Source organism: Solea solea, chromosome 20, assembly GCF_958295425.1.
Source record: "Solea solea chromosome 20, fSolSol10.1, whole genome shotgun sequence".
In the NCBI taxonomy this organism is placed as follows: Eukaryota; Metazoa; Chordata; class Actinopteri; order Pleuronectiformes; family Soleidae; genus Solea; species Solea solea.
In genome coordinates, this window is record NC_081153.1 from 3,234,429 (window position 1) to 3,250,615 (window position 16,187).

Sequence of the window (16,187 nt, forward strand, 5' to 3'; positions counted from 1 at the left end):
AATGTGTTTTTCAAGGCTTTCTCGGACCACAACATTTTTTGACATGTTTTTTTTAACCTCTTTTGGTAATGATTTTAATGTTTTTGCAAGGTTAATTATGTTGTTATAACATCAATATCATGTGACAATTATCACTTGTGATGTTTTATGCAGTGCACAAATACAGATATTTGGCCTTAATAGTTGGCCCTTTTTTTGAAAGGTTATGGATAGGAACCAAAATAAGTTAAGAGTATGGACAGAATGTGCCATGAATGTGTTTACATGTCATGAGCTTTCACACTAACTTTGCATACGTTTCTTATAGCTCCATGCCCTTTCAAAAACCCCAAACTATACCTTTAATACTATTAACTAGGCTAGTATGAGTTACATTGTACTAAATAAACCAGTTGGTGTTGAACCTGTTTTGTAGATAAGAAGCTTTAATTTAATGCAAACGTCACATTATTATTGCTTTTTGGATCTCCGAAATTGGAATATGCGATTGCGATTATTTTGACATGAAATTGCGATATGAGAGGGAATGGTAATTTCATATTTTCATTTAAATAACATTTAACGGTTACATGTGTGATCTGTGAGAAGATACTTTCGTCTGGTTGTGAATATGATGACTGTTTTATGTCCAAATGTATGCTCTGAGGTGAAGTTAGGGGAAAAACGCTTTTTTGAAACGCTTTTATTGTGGATGTTACATTGCAGCACTTCCGCCTTTTCTCTTTGACTCATTGTGTTGAACTTGACAACAAAAATAGTCGCTATGGATGTGGACGCTGCTGCTGCTGCTGCTGCTCAGGGGAACCGAGGAGAGTTAACGGCATTAGCTTAGCTTAGCCACCGTAGCCAGCTAACAAGTAATGTGCCGTGTTGCGGGTTAGCCAACATGCTAATGAGAGCTCCGTGAGCGCAGCGCACACACTGCAGCAAATCACCCCCGTGTTTCTCTCCAGAGGTCCGGCCGAGCTGAAACTCTGAGCCCAGCCATGCGACAGTGGTGTGTCCCCGCTGCGACCCCACGCACTGAACCACTCCCGGGGCGCCTGTCTGTGTCACCACCTCCGGCAGGTAAGACAATACGCCCCAATATCAGGAGGGCATGTTTATATTTTAAGTCTTATTTTAAAGCCGAACGCAACTTTGGTGTTGAATTAGTTGTGCGAAGTGAAAACACAGGCTGACTTTTGAATGACTTCACCTCTGTTACTGTTAACAACACCTGAAGCTGAATTGTATGTGTAAAAATCTACATTATCAACAAATGCACATGTATCTTAGCACCCAGATAAATGATTGTCCTGGTGGATCAAGACCACTTATTATGAATAGCTGTGTATTGTGCTATTTTTGGTAGAAGTGCACACTTGATTGAAGAGTGGGTTGTAATAGACTTGTAATTAAAGTCATGTTGTCCCCGGTGTCTCACCTCTCTAACTAACCAAGGTCATGTCAAATATATAGATTCTCTAAGTGAGTTCAGAGCAGTGTTTACACTGTTATTAGAGGATGTTAGAATTACGTTCCCCCACAGCTCTGCATCAGATAAGCGTGTATGTACAGAGAGGATAGATGGCCATGACTAAGCTGATAGGACCTGATGCTAGGCTATGTATCCCAGGGTGATCTTACTTTAATTCCACTTTGTACAAATGGAGCAAGGTTAGGCCGAAGTGCCTGTGCCAAGTGTTAAGACAGGTTGCCAAAATGTTTTTAACGACCCAGGTTCTTCAGAGGAGAATGCAGTCTGTTTCTATCCCGAAGTTAAGTTTTGTTAAGTCAGTCTGAATTGTATTTGTTGTTGAAAAGAGAAAAAATTGTATAATGTGTTGTATTCAAGATAAACGAACCCCAACAAAGGATGCGTTGTATTTTAATTCAGCTTTGAATGTGTGTGTGTGTGTGTGTGTGTGTTTTCATCTATTAATAAATCTTTACTCGTGTGGCAGTTCTCATGCACGATCTGAAACCTCCTGCAACATATTTAAGATGTATGAAAGGTGCAGAGAAAAGATAAATATAGCAGTGTCTGACTTGTTTACCTAGTGAGAAATCCACCCAGCCGTGCACAGCTTTGGTGTATTAATAGAGCTGCAGTTGGTTCATATTCACTTTCAAAATTGGTCTTGTATTTCATTCAAAAAGCTAGTCTCGTGTTCACTTGCAAAATTTTCATTCCCCCCCCCATTGTGTATTGCAGATGCTAGAATGGAGTGCTGTGAGGTCGAGCCACGCTACACCATCGAACAGATTGACCTCCTGCAGCGCCTGCGTTTGTCCGGCATGACCAAACCTCAGATCATCCACGCTCTGGAGTCCCTGGAGAGGCTGGACCCAGACCACCGCCAGTCACACTGCGATTCGCAGCCGGTTCCGTCCAATAACATCGCCCCCGCCGCTGCCGCTCCAGCTCCGTCCTCGTCGTCGTCTTCTTCCTCCTCGCTGTCCCTGGCCTCTGCCACCACGCAGACCTCCGGCCTTGACGGCGCGGCGCTGTCCCCCAGCCACAGCTACGAGGCCTCACCTCCGCCCCTGTACCCTCCCAGTGTGGCAGTACAGCGGTCGTTCAGTTATGACATGATGGGAGAGGAGGAGTGGGACCTGGAGGAGAAGGTGGAGGAGTACATGAGGTGAGAAGGGACACAAGTGTTGCTGACTGTAGTGTAGAGAGAGCCAGAGAGTGAGAATGAGTTTAAACGCAAAGAGGAGACAAAGAAAGAGTATTTTAACATCAGATAATGACAGTCACTCTCCCCAGAGGAGCAGACTGGTTCACCAGATTTTTAGTGGAGTTAATTCAGGTCAGGTGTTTGGGGATGGCTGAGAAAAGAGAAGCAGCAGTGAATAAGGTTAGTCGGAGCAAAGGCGTCCGTTTTAACCACAGTGTAAAACGGGGCTTCTGTTGCTCTTGCAGGAGAGACAGTAACCTGGTGAAAGAAGAGATCAAGACGTTCCTGAACAATCGCAGGATCTCTCAGGCGATCGTCGGCCAAGTCACAGGTAAATGTGCCCTCTCTGTTGTTTATACACAGTTACTACCATCGCGCTCGCCATCGCGGATAAAAACAACACACAGCATCCACCATCACTGTACTCAACCAACTCATTTATTATGTGTCGCCTTTCCATCCCTCTGTCTGTCCGCCTGTCTGTCTGTCGCTTGTTACACCGCTACAACAGTTAACGTCATTCTTCAGACACATATTTGATGCTTTATTCTTAAAAAGGAAAGGTTAGCCCCCAAGCTAACTGACATGCAAAGTTATTATTCTGCCTCTTCCTCGTTTTCTTCCAGTTTTCAAACTTAACTACCATAATGTTGCCAAACATCATCATGAAAAAAAATAAACGTTATTTCCTGCCCCTGTAAATTACGTGACTAAATTTATCTCTCAGTTTTAACCTATCAATAGATTTGTAATCATTTGAATAGGTTAGGAGGAGTAATAGGCAGCTGGTGCTTCGGCAGCCGTGGCTGTGCTTCTAACCTAATGCTGCACTTCACAAGCTCATTGTTTGCATCAGCAAAGTGATTTTTTTTCCCTCCTTTGTCCTCCCCTGGAAAGACTTTGCATCAAATCACATGTCCTTAATTCAAGTATCGATATCGGGTTTCATTAGCTTAACAGGAGTATTCCACGGCTGGCTCGCGGCCGATCGCAATAGTGCAGATGCTGTGTTGGTGCAGCATGAAATAAATCAATGTCTTAAATGTGTCGAGATCACATGTTGTACCTCATGTGCGCAGGGATCAGCCAGAGCTACATCTCCCAGTGGCTGCTGCAGCAGGGCCTGGAGATGAGCGACTCCAAACGCAGAGCTTTCTACCGCTGGTACCTGCTGGAGAGGAATAATCCAGGTGAGACACAGGGTGAGTTACAGTGGAGAACAGGATCATTATTATTATTATTATAATGGAGCCGATGATGTGTAAAATATGGACTGTCACAGGGATGATGGATGTATGGTGAGAGGAAGACTAATTATGAGAGTGCTGATGTTGGCCAGAAGGTTGAATGTCAAGTTATTGATAGTAGATAAGTGTAGTATAATGTTGGAAAGGAAGGCTCGCATTAAAACCTGATCATATTTCTTGTGTTTAATGAATGGGAAACCACCGCTTGCTAACTCCCCCCTTCCATCTGTGCACCCTTTTTTTTTTTTTTTAATCTCCATCTCCCTGCATGGTAAACCCCCAAAACACACTCTTAATACCTCACGCTAACGCCACCCCTGGCCTTCGAGGAGCTGCGAGGTCAAGGAAGGACACGAGGAGACGCGTGTCTACGATTTCAGAGGAAAGACAAATAATAAAAGCAGTCCTGTCACTGGAGATGCTAATCAATAAGATGGAAGCATCTGGTTTAGAAATGAAACTTAAGTGTCTGTACAGGCTAGAGTAGCAGCTGGGCTTGGCGTTGACCTCGCCATGTCTTGGGGTACAGGTTCACGTCTACCTACAAACATCTGGTGTAGGTTTAGATTGGACGAGTAGCTGCTGAAGGCCTCGTTAAGAGCTGGTATTAGCATGTTCAAGTGCAACTGCTCACACCTGACATTAAAATGTGTCTTGTGACCAATAACTGGTGTTTTTCAACGAGTCTGACTCCAGAGATGCGTCTGCCGTCGGCGTGTTTGTGTATGCGTGCGTTTGTGTGTGGTGGAGTGACGGAGAGAACGAGACAGAAGAAGACGAGCTAGAGTGAAAGCTTTAATCATGTGATCAGTGTTGATATTGTGCTGATTAGTGTAAAATTAGAATGGAACCGCTGTGGATCAGACGGTGGTCTGAGGTCCTTAAACTGTCTCTGGGTGGTTTCTCTGATCATGTCTGAAGATGCGTTGAGGACAGAATGGTTTATGTCAAAACAGCAGGTGTCCTTGATAAAACCCTATCATGATATAATCACACGACAACTTCATGCTACCAGTTTTGTGAACTTGACAAAGCCATCGACGGACCATCTGCTATCCCTGCTCTCTCCCTTCATCCTAGTCCTTTATTTCCCCCCCACTCCCATGCAAAAGCTCTACCTCGGCTCCTCTGTAGTTCTCAGCCCTGATGCTGGAGGTACTCTGGTGCTGGTTTTCATTCCTACATGGCTAACAAACAGGCTTTTAACAATGATACTAACATTAACTATATTTCTCTGCAATAATATTCAAAGACAAAGCAGTTACATTGCTTTGTTTTCTGACAACGGCTCCTATTGACCTGCCCGTCACAAAACCACGTCAAAAACAGAATTGGCAAATGATAAAAAAAAAAAATGTTTTGATGACTGAAAACTGCCAGACGGGTCTACAGGAGCGTGTCAGTAAATCCACTAAACTCTCAGTCTCCAACGACATGAGGCGAAACTGTCTATAATCTAATCCATGGCTGTGGCCTGCCTGACCATTGGTTTTGTCCTAACTGAAGGGCTGAGGTGGAGTGAAAGCCAGCACAGCGTGAGTCCCACACCCAGGGCCAGGGGAGGGGACAGAGACGGGACGGTAGCAGGGGCAAGTGGCAGCCTCCCCAACCCCAACACCAACCTCAACCCCAACCCTTTGTGGAGCAGACAGAGAGAGCTGCTGATGCACTTGCTGCCGTGGTACACTGCTGCCGCCGCAGCCGCCCAGGCCCAGCCAGGTAACCAGTCCCTCTCTGCCCGGGCCTCAGCAGCAGCACGCAGCGGGGAACGACGCCTGAAGCTACTCGGAGACTGTGAACTCACTACCATGCTAATGAATGATTTTCGTTCCTCCTGAAGAGATAAACCAGAAGATTGTTGCCCTCATACTGAAAATACAGTAGATTACTTTTGTTGCAATTGAGTGATGAAACTTACTGTATGTTGTAAGCAAACTTTGTTATAATCATTTTTTTTTGCTGATACGGGCCAATTGCAGTGGGATCCGCGTCTTTTTTTGAGGATTATACACATCTAATCATATTTTTCAAAATGTATCCAGACAGTGTTAGCTTTCACATCTGTGACTTGAGAACATCTGCGTTTGTTGTGTATTCTCACCATTAAAAGTCACTTATGGCACTTTTCCACTACCCAGTCCCAGCACAGCTCGACCCTTCCCTTAGCGACAGTTTCCCGGTACCTGCTACTTTTTTTAGTACCTGCTCTTGCGAGGTTCCAAGCGAGCTGAGCCGATACTAAAATGTGGAGTCAACAGACTGCCGGCCACTGATTGATCAGAGAGTGTCGGCGCTGGAAGAGTTGTGAGTGCAGCAGGCGACACTGGAATCAAAACGAACAATGCCGAACTGTAGATCAGTTATAAAAAGACTTAAAAATCCTGAAAACGTGTTAATCTCCAACATTTAGCAAAGGAAATGTCTAAAATCTCAACATTGAACCGAGGAGTCTGGTGTATTTAGCGACAGCACTGCTGAAAGCCGTGTGTCAGATGGAGTCTGTGCTCCGGTCATGCAGAAAAGTACTGAACGATTCTGTGAACAAATCTTTGTAATTAACTGATTCTAATGATTCAATTACACCGAAAATAACTGTTTACAAGTCACTAATGAAGTCAAGGTAGTTTCATGCAGCCATGCTCTCACAACTCCACCCACGTTGAGGAGGTTTATAGTAATGGAAAACCATACTAAACCGCGTAGAACTGAGCCGAGGCGTACTGGAACTGTATAGTGGAAAAGCGCCATAATTCTTACGCAACAGCGGAATAAAAAGCACTGGAAAGTCTCTCTAGTCTCCACCGTCTTATCTGCTGGTTCCTCTGCAAACAGAATCCCTCTGATTTCTTGTCCTTACAAAAAAAAACTCACTCAACTCAAGTGTCTTTGTCGCATGTGCTGCCACCTGCAGGTGCCACCTTGTCAATGCGCTCTCTGGTAAAGGAGGAGCCCGACTGGAGGACGGGGATCATGGCCGGCGACAGAGCGGGGATGGTGGGCGGTCCGTTAAGGCTGCGCAGAGGAAGCAGGTTCACGTGGAGGAAGGAGTGCCAATCCATCATGGAGAGGTGAGACTCGGAGGATGTTGTCCATCTTCAACTTTAAAGGAGAAAATTGAATTTGGGAACTCAAGTCTTTGAGTACAAGTCCAGTTGCTACTGATTTAGGGACATTTTGGTTTTGATTTGCAGTTTACAAACTAAATACGCTGCTTAACGGCGACAGAAATGTTCTTTAGATTATTATTATTATTATTATTATTATTATTGTTATTGTTGTAGACTTTTTTAGGGGAGTCTTTTGTTGAGGGGCAAATCATCTGTATATTCTGGCAACCATGTTACAAGTGAGAGCAAGTGTCTGGGAAACAACAACATTGATAGTTTTGACTGTTAATGATGATTAATCATTCAGTGAAAAGTGAAGAAAGGGTGTTTTTGACTTCTCTGGTTTGTCAGTGATCATCACGCTGCCTGTTTACACTGAATTTGCTGGGATGCGCACGTTGTTAGAGGAAAAGCAGCATTTCTTGTGGTGTAAGTGTCATAAATAATCGTCCCCCGGGTTGAACGTCCTTTCGTGTCTCGCTGCCGCGACTCTTTGTGCCTTTAGTCGTGGTTTCGAAGCGTCTGATTTATGGTGCAGTTTTTTTTTGTGTTGTTTTATGAGGTGTAATATGTATCCCCCGCGTCTCTCAAACATCTTTTGTCCCCGGCAGTCGTTTCAGTGAGTGAGAGAGTGAGAGAGAGCTAGAGAGAGAGAGAGCTAGAGAGAGAGAGAGAGAGAGACAGCTGCTGCTGGCATTCCTGCACCCACTGGCGTGGCATTGATTTGTCTATTCCACGGCTGCTGTAAGTGGAGGGTGCAGACCGGGACACTCGCAGTGATGAGTCCACACAAGGCCCTCAGACAGCACTCACCAGCACTGCCCCCAGGATTACGCAATCCTGCTGCAGTGCTGATCCTTATGAGCTAGTTTCGACCCAAGGACGATACAGTAGAGGTGAAGGTGTGTGTGTGTGTGTGTGTGTGTGTGTGCTTGTGTTTATATCTTTGTGAGGTCCATAAAAACATACAAACCCATCTCTGTGAGGATATTTTGTCAACTTTAAATGGCCCTTTCAGGGTTAAGACCTGGTTTTAGGGTAAGGTGGGGGTTAAGGTTAGGGTAAGGTGTCCTCACTAAGATATAAAACAAATGTGTGTGTGTGTGTGTGTGTGTGCGAGAGCGTGAGAGGGAGGAAGAGAGGGAGGATAGGGCATCTCGGAGGCTGAGGGAAACTGATCCCTGTGTGTTTTGTAACGCAACACGATGATTCTTCCTGGAGCATGGAGGGACATGAGCGAGGAGAATGTCAAGAGTTAGGGATAAAGAGGATTTCTACCTGCTGATGTATATATGTGTCTTTACTAAAGCGTGTTAACATTCACAAGCCTGAGAAGAGATTTAAGAAATTAAAGCATGAGTTGCCAAAATTAATCCACTTAATGCATCCATTAATCTCTTCCTTTAGGCCCTCCCCCAGTGCTCCACTGTATAAATATAAAATAAATATTGTCCTTTCTGTCCTCTGGCTCAGTACGGCGACGACTAAAAGTGTGAAACTGTGCGAGGGGGGGGAGCGAGCTCACTCTGCTCAGACCGGTGCCGTCTTCTCATGATGTGATTTATCGCTTTACAATAACTGAGCGTGTTCATCTTTTACAGTTTCTTCATCGAGAACCAGTATCCCGACGAAGCAAAGAGGGAGGAGATCGCCAGCGCCTGCAACTCTGTCATTCAAAAACCAGGTACTGTTTCTAATCCAAGACTCTTCTGTCGTTTGCAGCTCTTAAAATCAAAAGTTTAACACACTTTGGGGTCACAGGTGAACAGCTGTAGCAGTAGCACTGTGATTAAATGGACTATTTCTAAAAATACTTAAAGTACAGTCCTTGAACTATATTTCTTATCTGATAATGTGACACATGAGTGGATTTTTCTTCTCTGTCATTAAAAAGGCTGTAAGCTGTCTGAGTTTGAGCGCGTGACAGCGTTGAAGGTGTACAACTGGTTTGCAAACCGCCGGAAGGAGATGAAGAGGAGAGCCAACATCGGTGAGGACCTGATATCCAGATATGTTAGTTTCATGGATTCAGTTTTTATCTCTGATCGTGCACATTTATACTCCCCCACACCTCCTCTGTTCTCAAATCAATTTCAATTTCCTCTTTTAACACAATTCAGAGGCTGCCATTTTGGAAAGCCACGGAATCGAGGTGCCAAGTCCGAGCTGCCACTCAAACGGCGAGGACGGAGAGATGCAAGAGTTTGCTGACCAGGTGAGTCAATTGTAATTATGTGAGTGTTTGTGCTGTTTTCATTCAGTACAGAACGTTTGGTTCAGTTTTTGTTTTGATCCAAATGGAGTTTGATGAACACGGAGGAAGAAAAAAAAGCTGCCCTTCACTTAAGTCACACTAGTCCTCATAGAGCCACTTCAACCCACACTGAAGAAGATATCCAAAAACACTTGGTAAGATCTGTAGGCTCGAAATTTGACACAAAAAAGCAGAGTAGACTGAACATCCACTGAACATCTGGCGTGCTTTTGGACTGTGGGAGAAAGTACCTGGAGAAAAAGATCGTGCAAACTCCAAACAGAAAGTTGTCGAACTGGAAATCGAACTGGTGACCACCTCGCTGTGAGGACACAGTGCTAGCCGTACAACGCTGACATGTGGGCCTATTTCTGTTCATGAAACTGTTGATCCAAACAAGCCTACACCCGTGTTTGTGCACCTGTAACAGTTTATAACCATAACACATTATGTGTTGATGAAGCGCCCGTCAGTGATACTGTACACACGGTGTATTGGACCCAGATCTCTCTCTCTCTCTAAATCTAGAGTAGGAACTTAGAAATGGAAAATTGTTCTTTATGCAAAAAAAGGACATCTATGGCGCTTTTGCACTACACAGTCCCAGCAAACCAGGTACTGTTTTTAGTACCTGCTCTGACAAGGTTTCAAACGAGCTCAGCCGATAATATGCATGATGTCGCCATACTGCCGGCCACTGATTGGTCAGAGTGAGTGCCGTCACAGGAAGAGTCATGAGCGCGACGTCCGACACAAGAATCAAAGTGAACAATATTGAACTGTAGATCAGTTAAAAACGACTAAAAAATCCTCAAAACATGCGTTCATCTCCAACATTTAGTCACTCGTCACTCGTTTGTGTGTGTTACTGCTATAGCTACTATATTGTAATGAAAAACCAACCGAACCGTGTCGTGCCAAGGCGAGGCGAGGCGAGGCAGTACTATGCGGTGGAAAAGCCCCATTACATTAAACAAAGGACCTAAAACTCTACATCTACTTCATGTGCTTCCACAGGAAGACGCGTCCTCCCAGAGGAACCTTGACCAACAGGAGTCGCTGGCGACGACAGAGGCGGCAGCTCTACCGAGCCCCACCCCTCAGGTGCTGGAGCAGAAAGAGGAGGATTCAAAAAGGGAAACGGTGGACGAGGAGTGACCCGAGTGATTCGGCCACCGCCGTCTGGGATTTTTGAAATCGGAACGAGTCAAAAAAAGGAAAACCATAAGCGTTATCGTCCGTCCTGCAGCCAGTGTAAGGTCCCCGAGGAGCGGTGACACCCAACAATCAAGAGGCAGACGGGTGCTGAAGCTCACTGAGGTGCCTCTGAGCGTAAGGAGGCCACTGTATTTATCAACAGTAATCCTAAAGCTTATATTAACGGCAATATACTGTATACATACTTATACATACGTATATATATATATATATATATAAATATATAGTGCATTCCAAGATGGTATTAAAAAGCCTAATAAATTCCTTTTGAGGGAGAATCATATAAAGGATACCTCGCCCATTTTAAGCTAAGCTTTTTTTTGTTTAGTTTTCCGTTGCCGTAGCGACTTCTTTAAGCTTGTGTTGGATGGATGGTGCTGAGCCTGCAGGTCAGGTTGTGCTGGGTGGAGATCAAGTAAATGGCAGGAAAAGGACCGGGATGACGTGAATGTGTCTTTGACCCGTCCCCCGCCCCCCTCGCCCTCCCCCGCCCTCACCTGGCTCATTAAAGACTCGAACCTCAATCAGTCGATTTGATGAAATCAGTCGACCAATCAACGTGTGCTGTTGCTATCAAAACTGTAAGGAAAAGAAAAAAAGAAAAAAAAAGCCCTGAGGGACAACTGGAATCTCAGGTAATCCCAAACATAGTGGATAAAGACGTGTGAAGAATGTGTGAGTGTCGTAGGCTTTTTTGTTTCACTCATCCTGACGTGCGTTTATCCTCAGCAGAGAGCGTTATTTATACTGTTTTATATTAGCAGCCTGCGACAGATCCAGACCACCGTACGATCGTCGCAGCACGGCTCCTGTCATCGCTCTTCTTTGTTATACTGAACGCTGCTCTTTTTGTAGACGTCTCAAAATCGGTCTCAAACCTCAGCTCAGCCGGTGACGTCAAGCTACACGAGTCACACAGGTGTTCTCCTCCTTTATTTTTTATTAGTATTATTATTATTGTTGTTGTTTTTATTATTTTAGTGTTTTCGAAACACTAAAACAAATGTGATCAAACACGTCGGCCCACGCGCTACACACACACACACACACACGCACCTTCTCTCCTATTGGAATAAGCTAAAAAACCTAAGCTGACGTTGTGTTCGTATGTCGTATGCAAAGCTGCACTTCAAAGTGGATTCTCACTCTAATTGAAAAGAGAGCGACGTGTGAGTGAGTGACCCGGACTCTAAACATGTACATACTGTAGCCCAGAAACTATAAACACGTCCACACGGGTGCTTTCCCTCCCCTCAGATTGTAGTAGCAGCCGATATTTGTCAAACTTGAAAATATGAATCGCTAACATTAATAACTCTGCATCTCTGTGTCGTCCCCTTATATCCGCCCGGCCCAAGGCCTCGGGAGCGACGACGCCCTGACTGTTCATGAAATGGACACAGACTTTTGTTTTACTTGTTGTTCTCCGTTGCCCCCTGCTGGGCACTACTATGTTACCTCCTGTTGCCAAAGCTATGCCAAGGTAAAGATTGCGCTCCAGTAACGTGGACACGATGGTCACAACACTATAGATAATACATATAGAGTATGTAATAGATGTTTTCTTTGCTCAGTACAACACTAGCCAACTCTAGTTTACCTCAGAATAACTGTGTGTCATGATTGTGTTACAGGCTGACTGTCGAGAAGAAAAACAAAGCAAACGTGCAGCCGTTGGTGTGACTGTTGACGATTATGGACAGTGTTATGTAGCATTTACGGCAGTGGGGTTTTTGCCTCGTATTGTTAACGTATACTCACCTCAGACAGGCGACTCGTCCGGCTCTGGACAGGAACTCCAGAGCTGCGCGCGGTCCCTGATTAAAACTGCTCCTCTCTCTATCTGCTTTTATCTGAGACAAACAATAACAATCAAATAAAATTGTTAACAACACGGTGTGTGAGTGTGTCTCCGTTTGTTTGGAACTTTCATTTTCGCTGAAATGTCATTTATGTACATTTATGTCTCTGGTGACATTTGTTGGATAATAGTGACTTACATTTAAAAAGGTACGAACATTAACAGTAATTTAACATTTGACTGAAAAACATGATACAGATCAGCAAACAACTTTAACCCTCAGAACACAGAGTATTTAGGCTGCTTTCTTTCCATTATTATGTTAAAACAAACATAGAGCCTTTAAGAATGTGTAGTTCCTCAAAATGTTTCAAATTGGAATTGAATTTATGAAACTTTGGAAATACGTCACAATTCAGAATTCGCTTGACTCGTTTTTATGAACAAAAACAAATATCGCGACAAAATCGCCCCAAACCTAGTCCCAAGTTTCGTTCATGTACGTTGAACCCAGACGTCCTTTGCGTCAGTTTCTAGCCCCTCCCACTTCCAACTGCCCAGGTTTTTTTCGCCAAACAACTTTTCAACAACTTTGAGTCAACAACACATAAGAAGTCTAAAAGTGTGAGTTATAAACACAACCACATGATGTCCATAAACACACATGGACAAAATTGTTGGTATCCTTCGGTTAATGAAAGAAAAACTCACAATGGTCACAGAAACAACTTGAATCTGACAAAAGTAATAATAAATAAAAATTCTATGAAATTTAACCAATGAAAGTCAGACATTGCTTTTCAACCATGCTTCAACAGAATTATTTTAAAAAATAAACTCATGAAACAGGCCTGGACAAAAATGATGGTAACCCAAGAAAAGACTGAAAATAATGTGACTAAAGGGACATGTTAATTCAAGGTGTGTCCACTAATTAGCATCACAGGTGTCTACAATCTTGTAATCAGTCAGTGGGTCTATATATAGGGCTACTGTGCTGTTTGGTGACATGGTGTGTACCACACATGGACCAGAGAAAGTGAAGGAAAGAGTTGTCTCAGGAGATTAGAAAGAAAATTATAGACAAGCAAGTTAAAGGTAAAGGCTCTAAGACCATCTCCAAGCAGCTTGATGTTCCTGTGACTACAGTTGTACATATTACTCAGAAATGTAAGATCCATGGGACTGTAGCCAACCTCCCTGGACGCTGCCGCAGGAGGAGAATTGATGACAAATCAAAGAGACGGATAATACAAATGGTAACAAAGGAGCCCAGAAAAACTTCTAAAGAGATTAAAGGTGAACTTCAAGCTCAAAGAACATCAGTGTCAGATCGCACCATCCGCTGTTGTTTGAGCCAAAGTGGACTTAATGGGGGACGACCAAGGAGGACACCATTGTTATGACAAATCATAAAAATCATAAAAAAGCCAGACTGGAATTTGCCAAACTACATGTTGACAAGCCACAAAGCTTCTAGAAGAATGTCCTATGGACAGGTGAGACAAAAATTGAACTTTTTGGCAAGGCACATCAGCTCTATGTTTACAGACATAATAATTAAGCATATCAAGAAAAGAACGCTGTCCCTACTGTGAAACATGGAGGAGGCTCTGTTATGTTCTGGGGCTGCTTTGCTGCATCTGGCACAGGGTGTCTCGAATCTGTGCAGGGTACAATGAAATCTCAAGACTATCATGGGATTCTAAAGAGAAATGTGCTGGCCAGAAAGCTTGGTCTCAATCGCAGGTCATGGGTCTTGCAACAGGACAATGACCCAAAACACCCAAGAATGGCTAAGAGGAAAACACTGGACTATTCTAAAGTGGCCTTCTATGAGCCCTTACCTAAATCCTATTGAGCATCTTTGGAAGGAGCTGAAACATGTTGTCTGGAAAAGGCACCCTTCAAACCTGAGACAACTGGAGCAATTTGCTCATGAGGAGTGGGCAAAAATACCTGCTGAGAGGTGCAGGAGTCTCAATGACAGTTACAGGAATCGTTTGATTGCAGTGATTGCCTCAAAAGGTTGTGCAACAAAATATTAAGTTAATGGTACCATCATTTTTTCATGAGTTTATTTTTTTAAATAATTCTGTTGAAGCATGGTTGAAAAGCAATGTCTGACTTTCATTGGTTAAATTTCATAGAATTTTTATTTATTATTACTTTTGTCAGATTCAAGTTATTTCTGTGACCATTGTGAGTTTTTCTTTCATTAACCGAAGGGTACCAACAATTTTGTCCACGTGTGTAAGGAGTTATACGTTGCTGTGAGAGCACTAAGGGTTAAAGGGCTTCTTCAGGGTTAAGACCTAGTTTAAGGCACTTAGTTGTGATGTTTAAAGTTAAGGTAAGGGATTAGTGCAGGGGGTCTGCAAGAGCCTTTTTTGTTCCCTCTCCACCCAAATAAAATGAATCTGGAGCCACAAAAACCTGTTGGACCCATACAATTAAGGTGTATATATACTTATATACTGATATACTGTATTTCAAAGAATGGGATTTTGTTGCACTTGTGAAATTTAAGAAATCTGTTGACATTTCAAGCAACAATATTTGGATTTTATGTAGTTCCTTGTCTGGCATAACAGCCGGACTCCAAATGTGTTATTTTGTCATGTAAGCATTACTTTATTTAAGTGAACTGGCTTTTTTTTGTTGGCTTTGGGGAGGTTTTTCAATATCACATTTATAATAATCATAATCATAATAATAATAATAATAATAATAATAATGATAATAATAATAAGAGGAATAATAATAAATGCATTTGTATAGCTCTTTCTGTAAATAAAAACATCCAAAGGGTATAGAAATACACACATTGCAGAGATTAAAAAATAACAAAATACAGCGCTGATAAAATAACGCACACACTAAAACATTTACTGACTCACTAAAACAACACCAGTCTCAAAACAAACCGTTTAAGACTGATGTCGACACACCACAGTGAACAAGTGCAAGGGCACATATTTTCCAAGGCTACAAGGAGCCACAGCAGAGGCCGTGAAGAGCCACACGTGGCTCTAGAGCCACAGGTTGCAGACCCCTGGGCTAGGGAATGCTTCACGTCTATGATGCGTCCTCACTAAGCTGTAAAAACAGGTGTGTGTGTGTGTGTGTGTGGGGAGTTGTCAGAATGTAAAAAAATATAAAATTGTCTCCGGAAGAAACATCGTTGCTTGTATTACCTGTGGACACTGACTGATGTAATGTTATGGCAACATGATACAAATGTGCCCTGAATCCCTCGTAAAGCTGTTGATGTGCTCAAAGTTTGGCCTCGAGGCGAAAGGTTTGGATCTGCTCCAAATGTTTGTGTTTTCATTATCCAGGTGAGCTGTGTGTGTGTGTGTGTGTGTGTGTGCATGCTCATATGAGGCTTAATTGTGCCTTTTACAGGTTTGTACCACACTGGAATGCACAATTCACGCTCCTGCTTCACCTGTGATTACGTCTGTCAACCACACGAGGGAGACATTGTTTGCTGCTGAGGTTTGAGCTCCAGCGCCTGATGGAGCTGTGACTATTTTATCACTGTTGTCCTGAGGTGCTCCGACTCCGACTTCTACACTCACTATTAAAGAAGAACCCGTGAACCAAGACTGTAAAAGGTTGATACTCTTCACATGGTTTTGCCTCCTTTGACAGGTTTCAGAGGAAAAACGACAATGCGGTCAGTGAGTGAGTGAGTGAGTGAGTGAGTGTCAGTAGGTTCCAGTGATCACATTCATGCGTTTTACAGCTCTCTGTGTTTCATGCTGTTTGGCTGTTGGTAAACATCCACGTCGCAGTAAAACCTGCACCATCTGTTTGGTTTAACAACCTGCAGCAAATTCAGAGTAATCTACAAACAAGTGCATTGGAACTGAACGTGTGTGTGTGTGT

The 16,187-nt window shown here is 43.4% G+C and overlaps 1 protein-coding gene and 1 long non-coding RNA gene across 8 annotated transcripts in view; one reads left to right on the forward strand and one right to left on the reverse strand.

The window, feature by feature from the left end:
• Window positions 1-959: 959 nt before the first annotated feature.
• Window positions 960-12,386, forward strand: zgc:91944 (uncharacterized protein LOC436941 homolog). 7 transcript variants are annotated; one of them, XM_058619994.1, is made up of 10 exons: window positions 960-1,068; window positions 2,198-2,627; window positions 2,912-2,997; window positions 3,746-3,868; window positions 5,420-5,632; window positions 6,825-6,981; window positions 8,622-8,704; window positions 8,915-9,033; window positions 9,141-9,235; window positions 10,292-12,386. In XM_058619994.1, the coding sequence occupies exons 1-10, from the start codon at window positions 987-989 to the stop codon at window positions 10,467-10,469; spliced, it is 1,566 nt and encodes a 521-aa protein (XP_058475977.1). In that variant the 5' UTR covers window positions 960-986; the 3' UTR covers window positions 10,470-12,386. The 7 variants fall into 7 exon arrangements, with proteins under 7 accessions (XP_058475977.1, XP_058475979.1, XP_058475978.1 ...); XM_058619996.1 differs by having other exon boundaries at window positions 8,915-9,010; XM_058619995.1 differs by having other exon boundaries at window positions 3,746-3,856.
• Window positions 12,244-16,187, reverse strand: part of LOC131447912 (uncharacterized) — a 28,878-nt gene continuing 24,934 nt past the window's right edge. Inside the window, exon 3 of the long non-coding RNA XR_009234096.1 lies at window positions 12,244-12,345. This is a non-coding gene — a long non-coding RNA (uncharacterized LOC131447912). The remainder of the gene's footprint in view (window positions 12,346-16,187) is intronic.

Bases quoted from the DNA above. Each gene is read 5' to 3' on its own strand.
- zgc:91944 (XM_058619994.1), top strand. From the start codon at position 987: ATGCGACAGTGGTGTGTCCCCGCTGCGACCCCACGCACTGAACCACTC. The intron at 2,628-2,911 runs GTGAGAAGGGAC...TTGCTCTTGCAG, and splicing joins AAGGTGGAGGAGTACATGAG to GAGAGACAGTAACCTGGTGA. The intron at 6,982-8,621 runs GTGAGACTCGGA...CATCTTTTACAG, and splicing joins TGCCAATCCATCATGGAGAG to TTTCTTCATCGAGAACCAGT.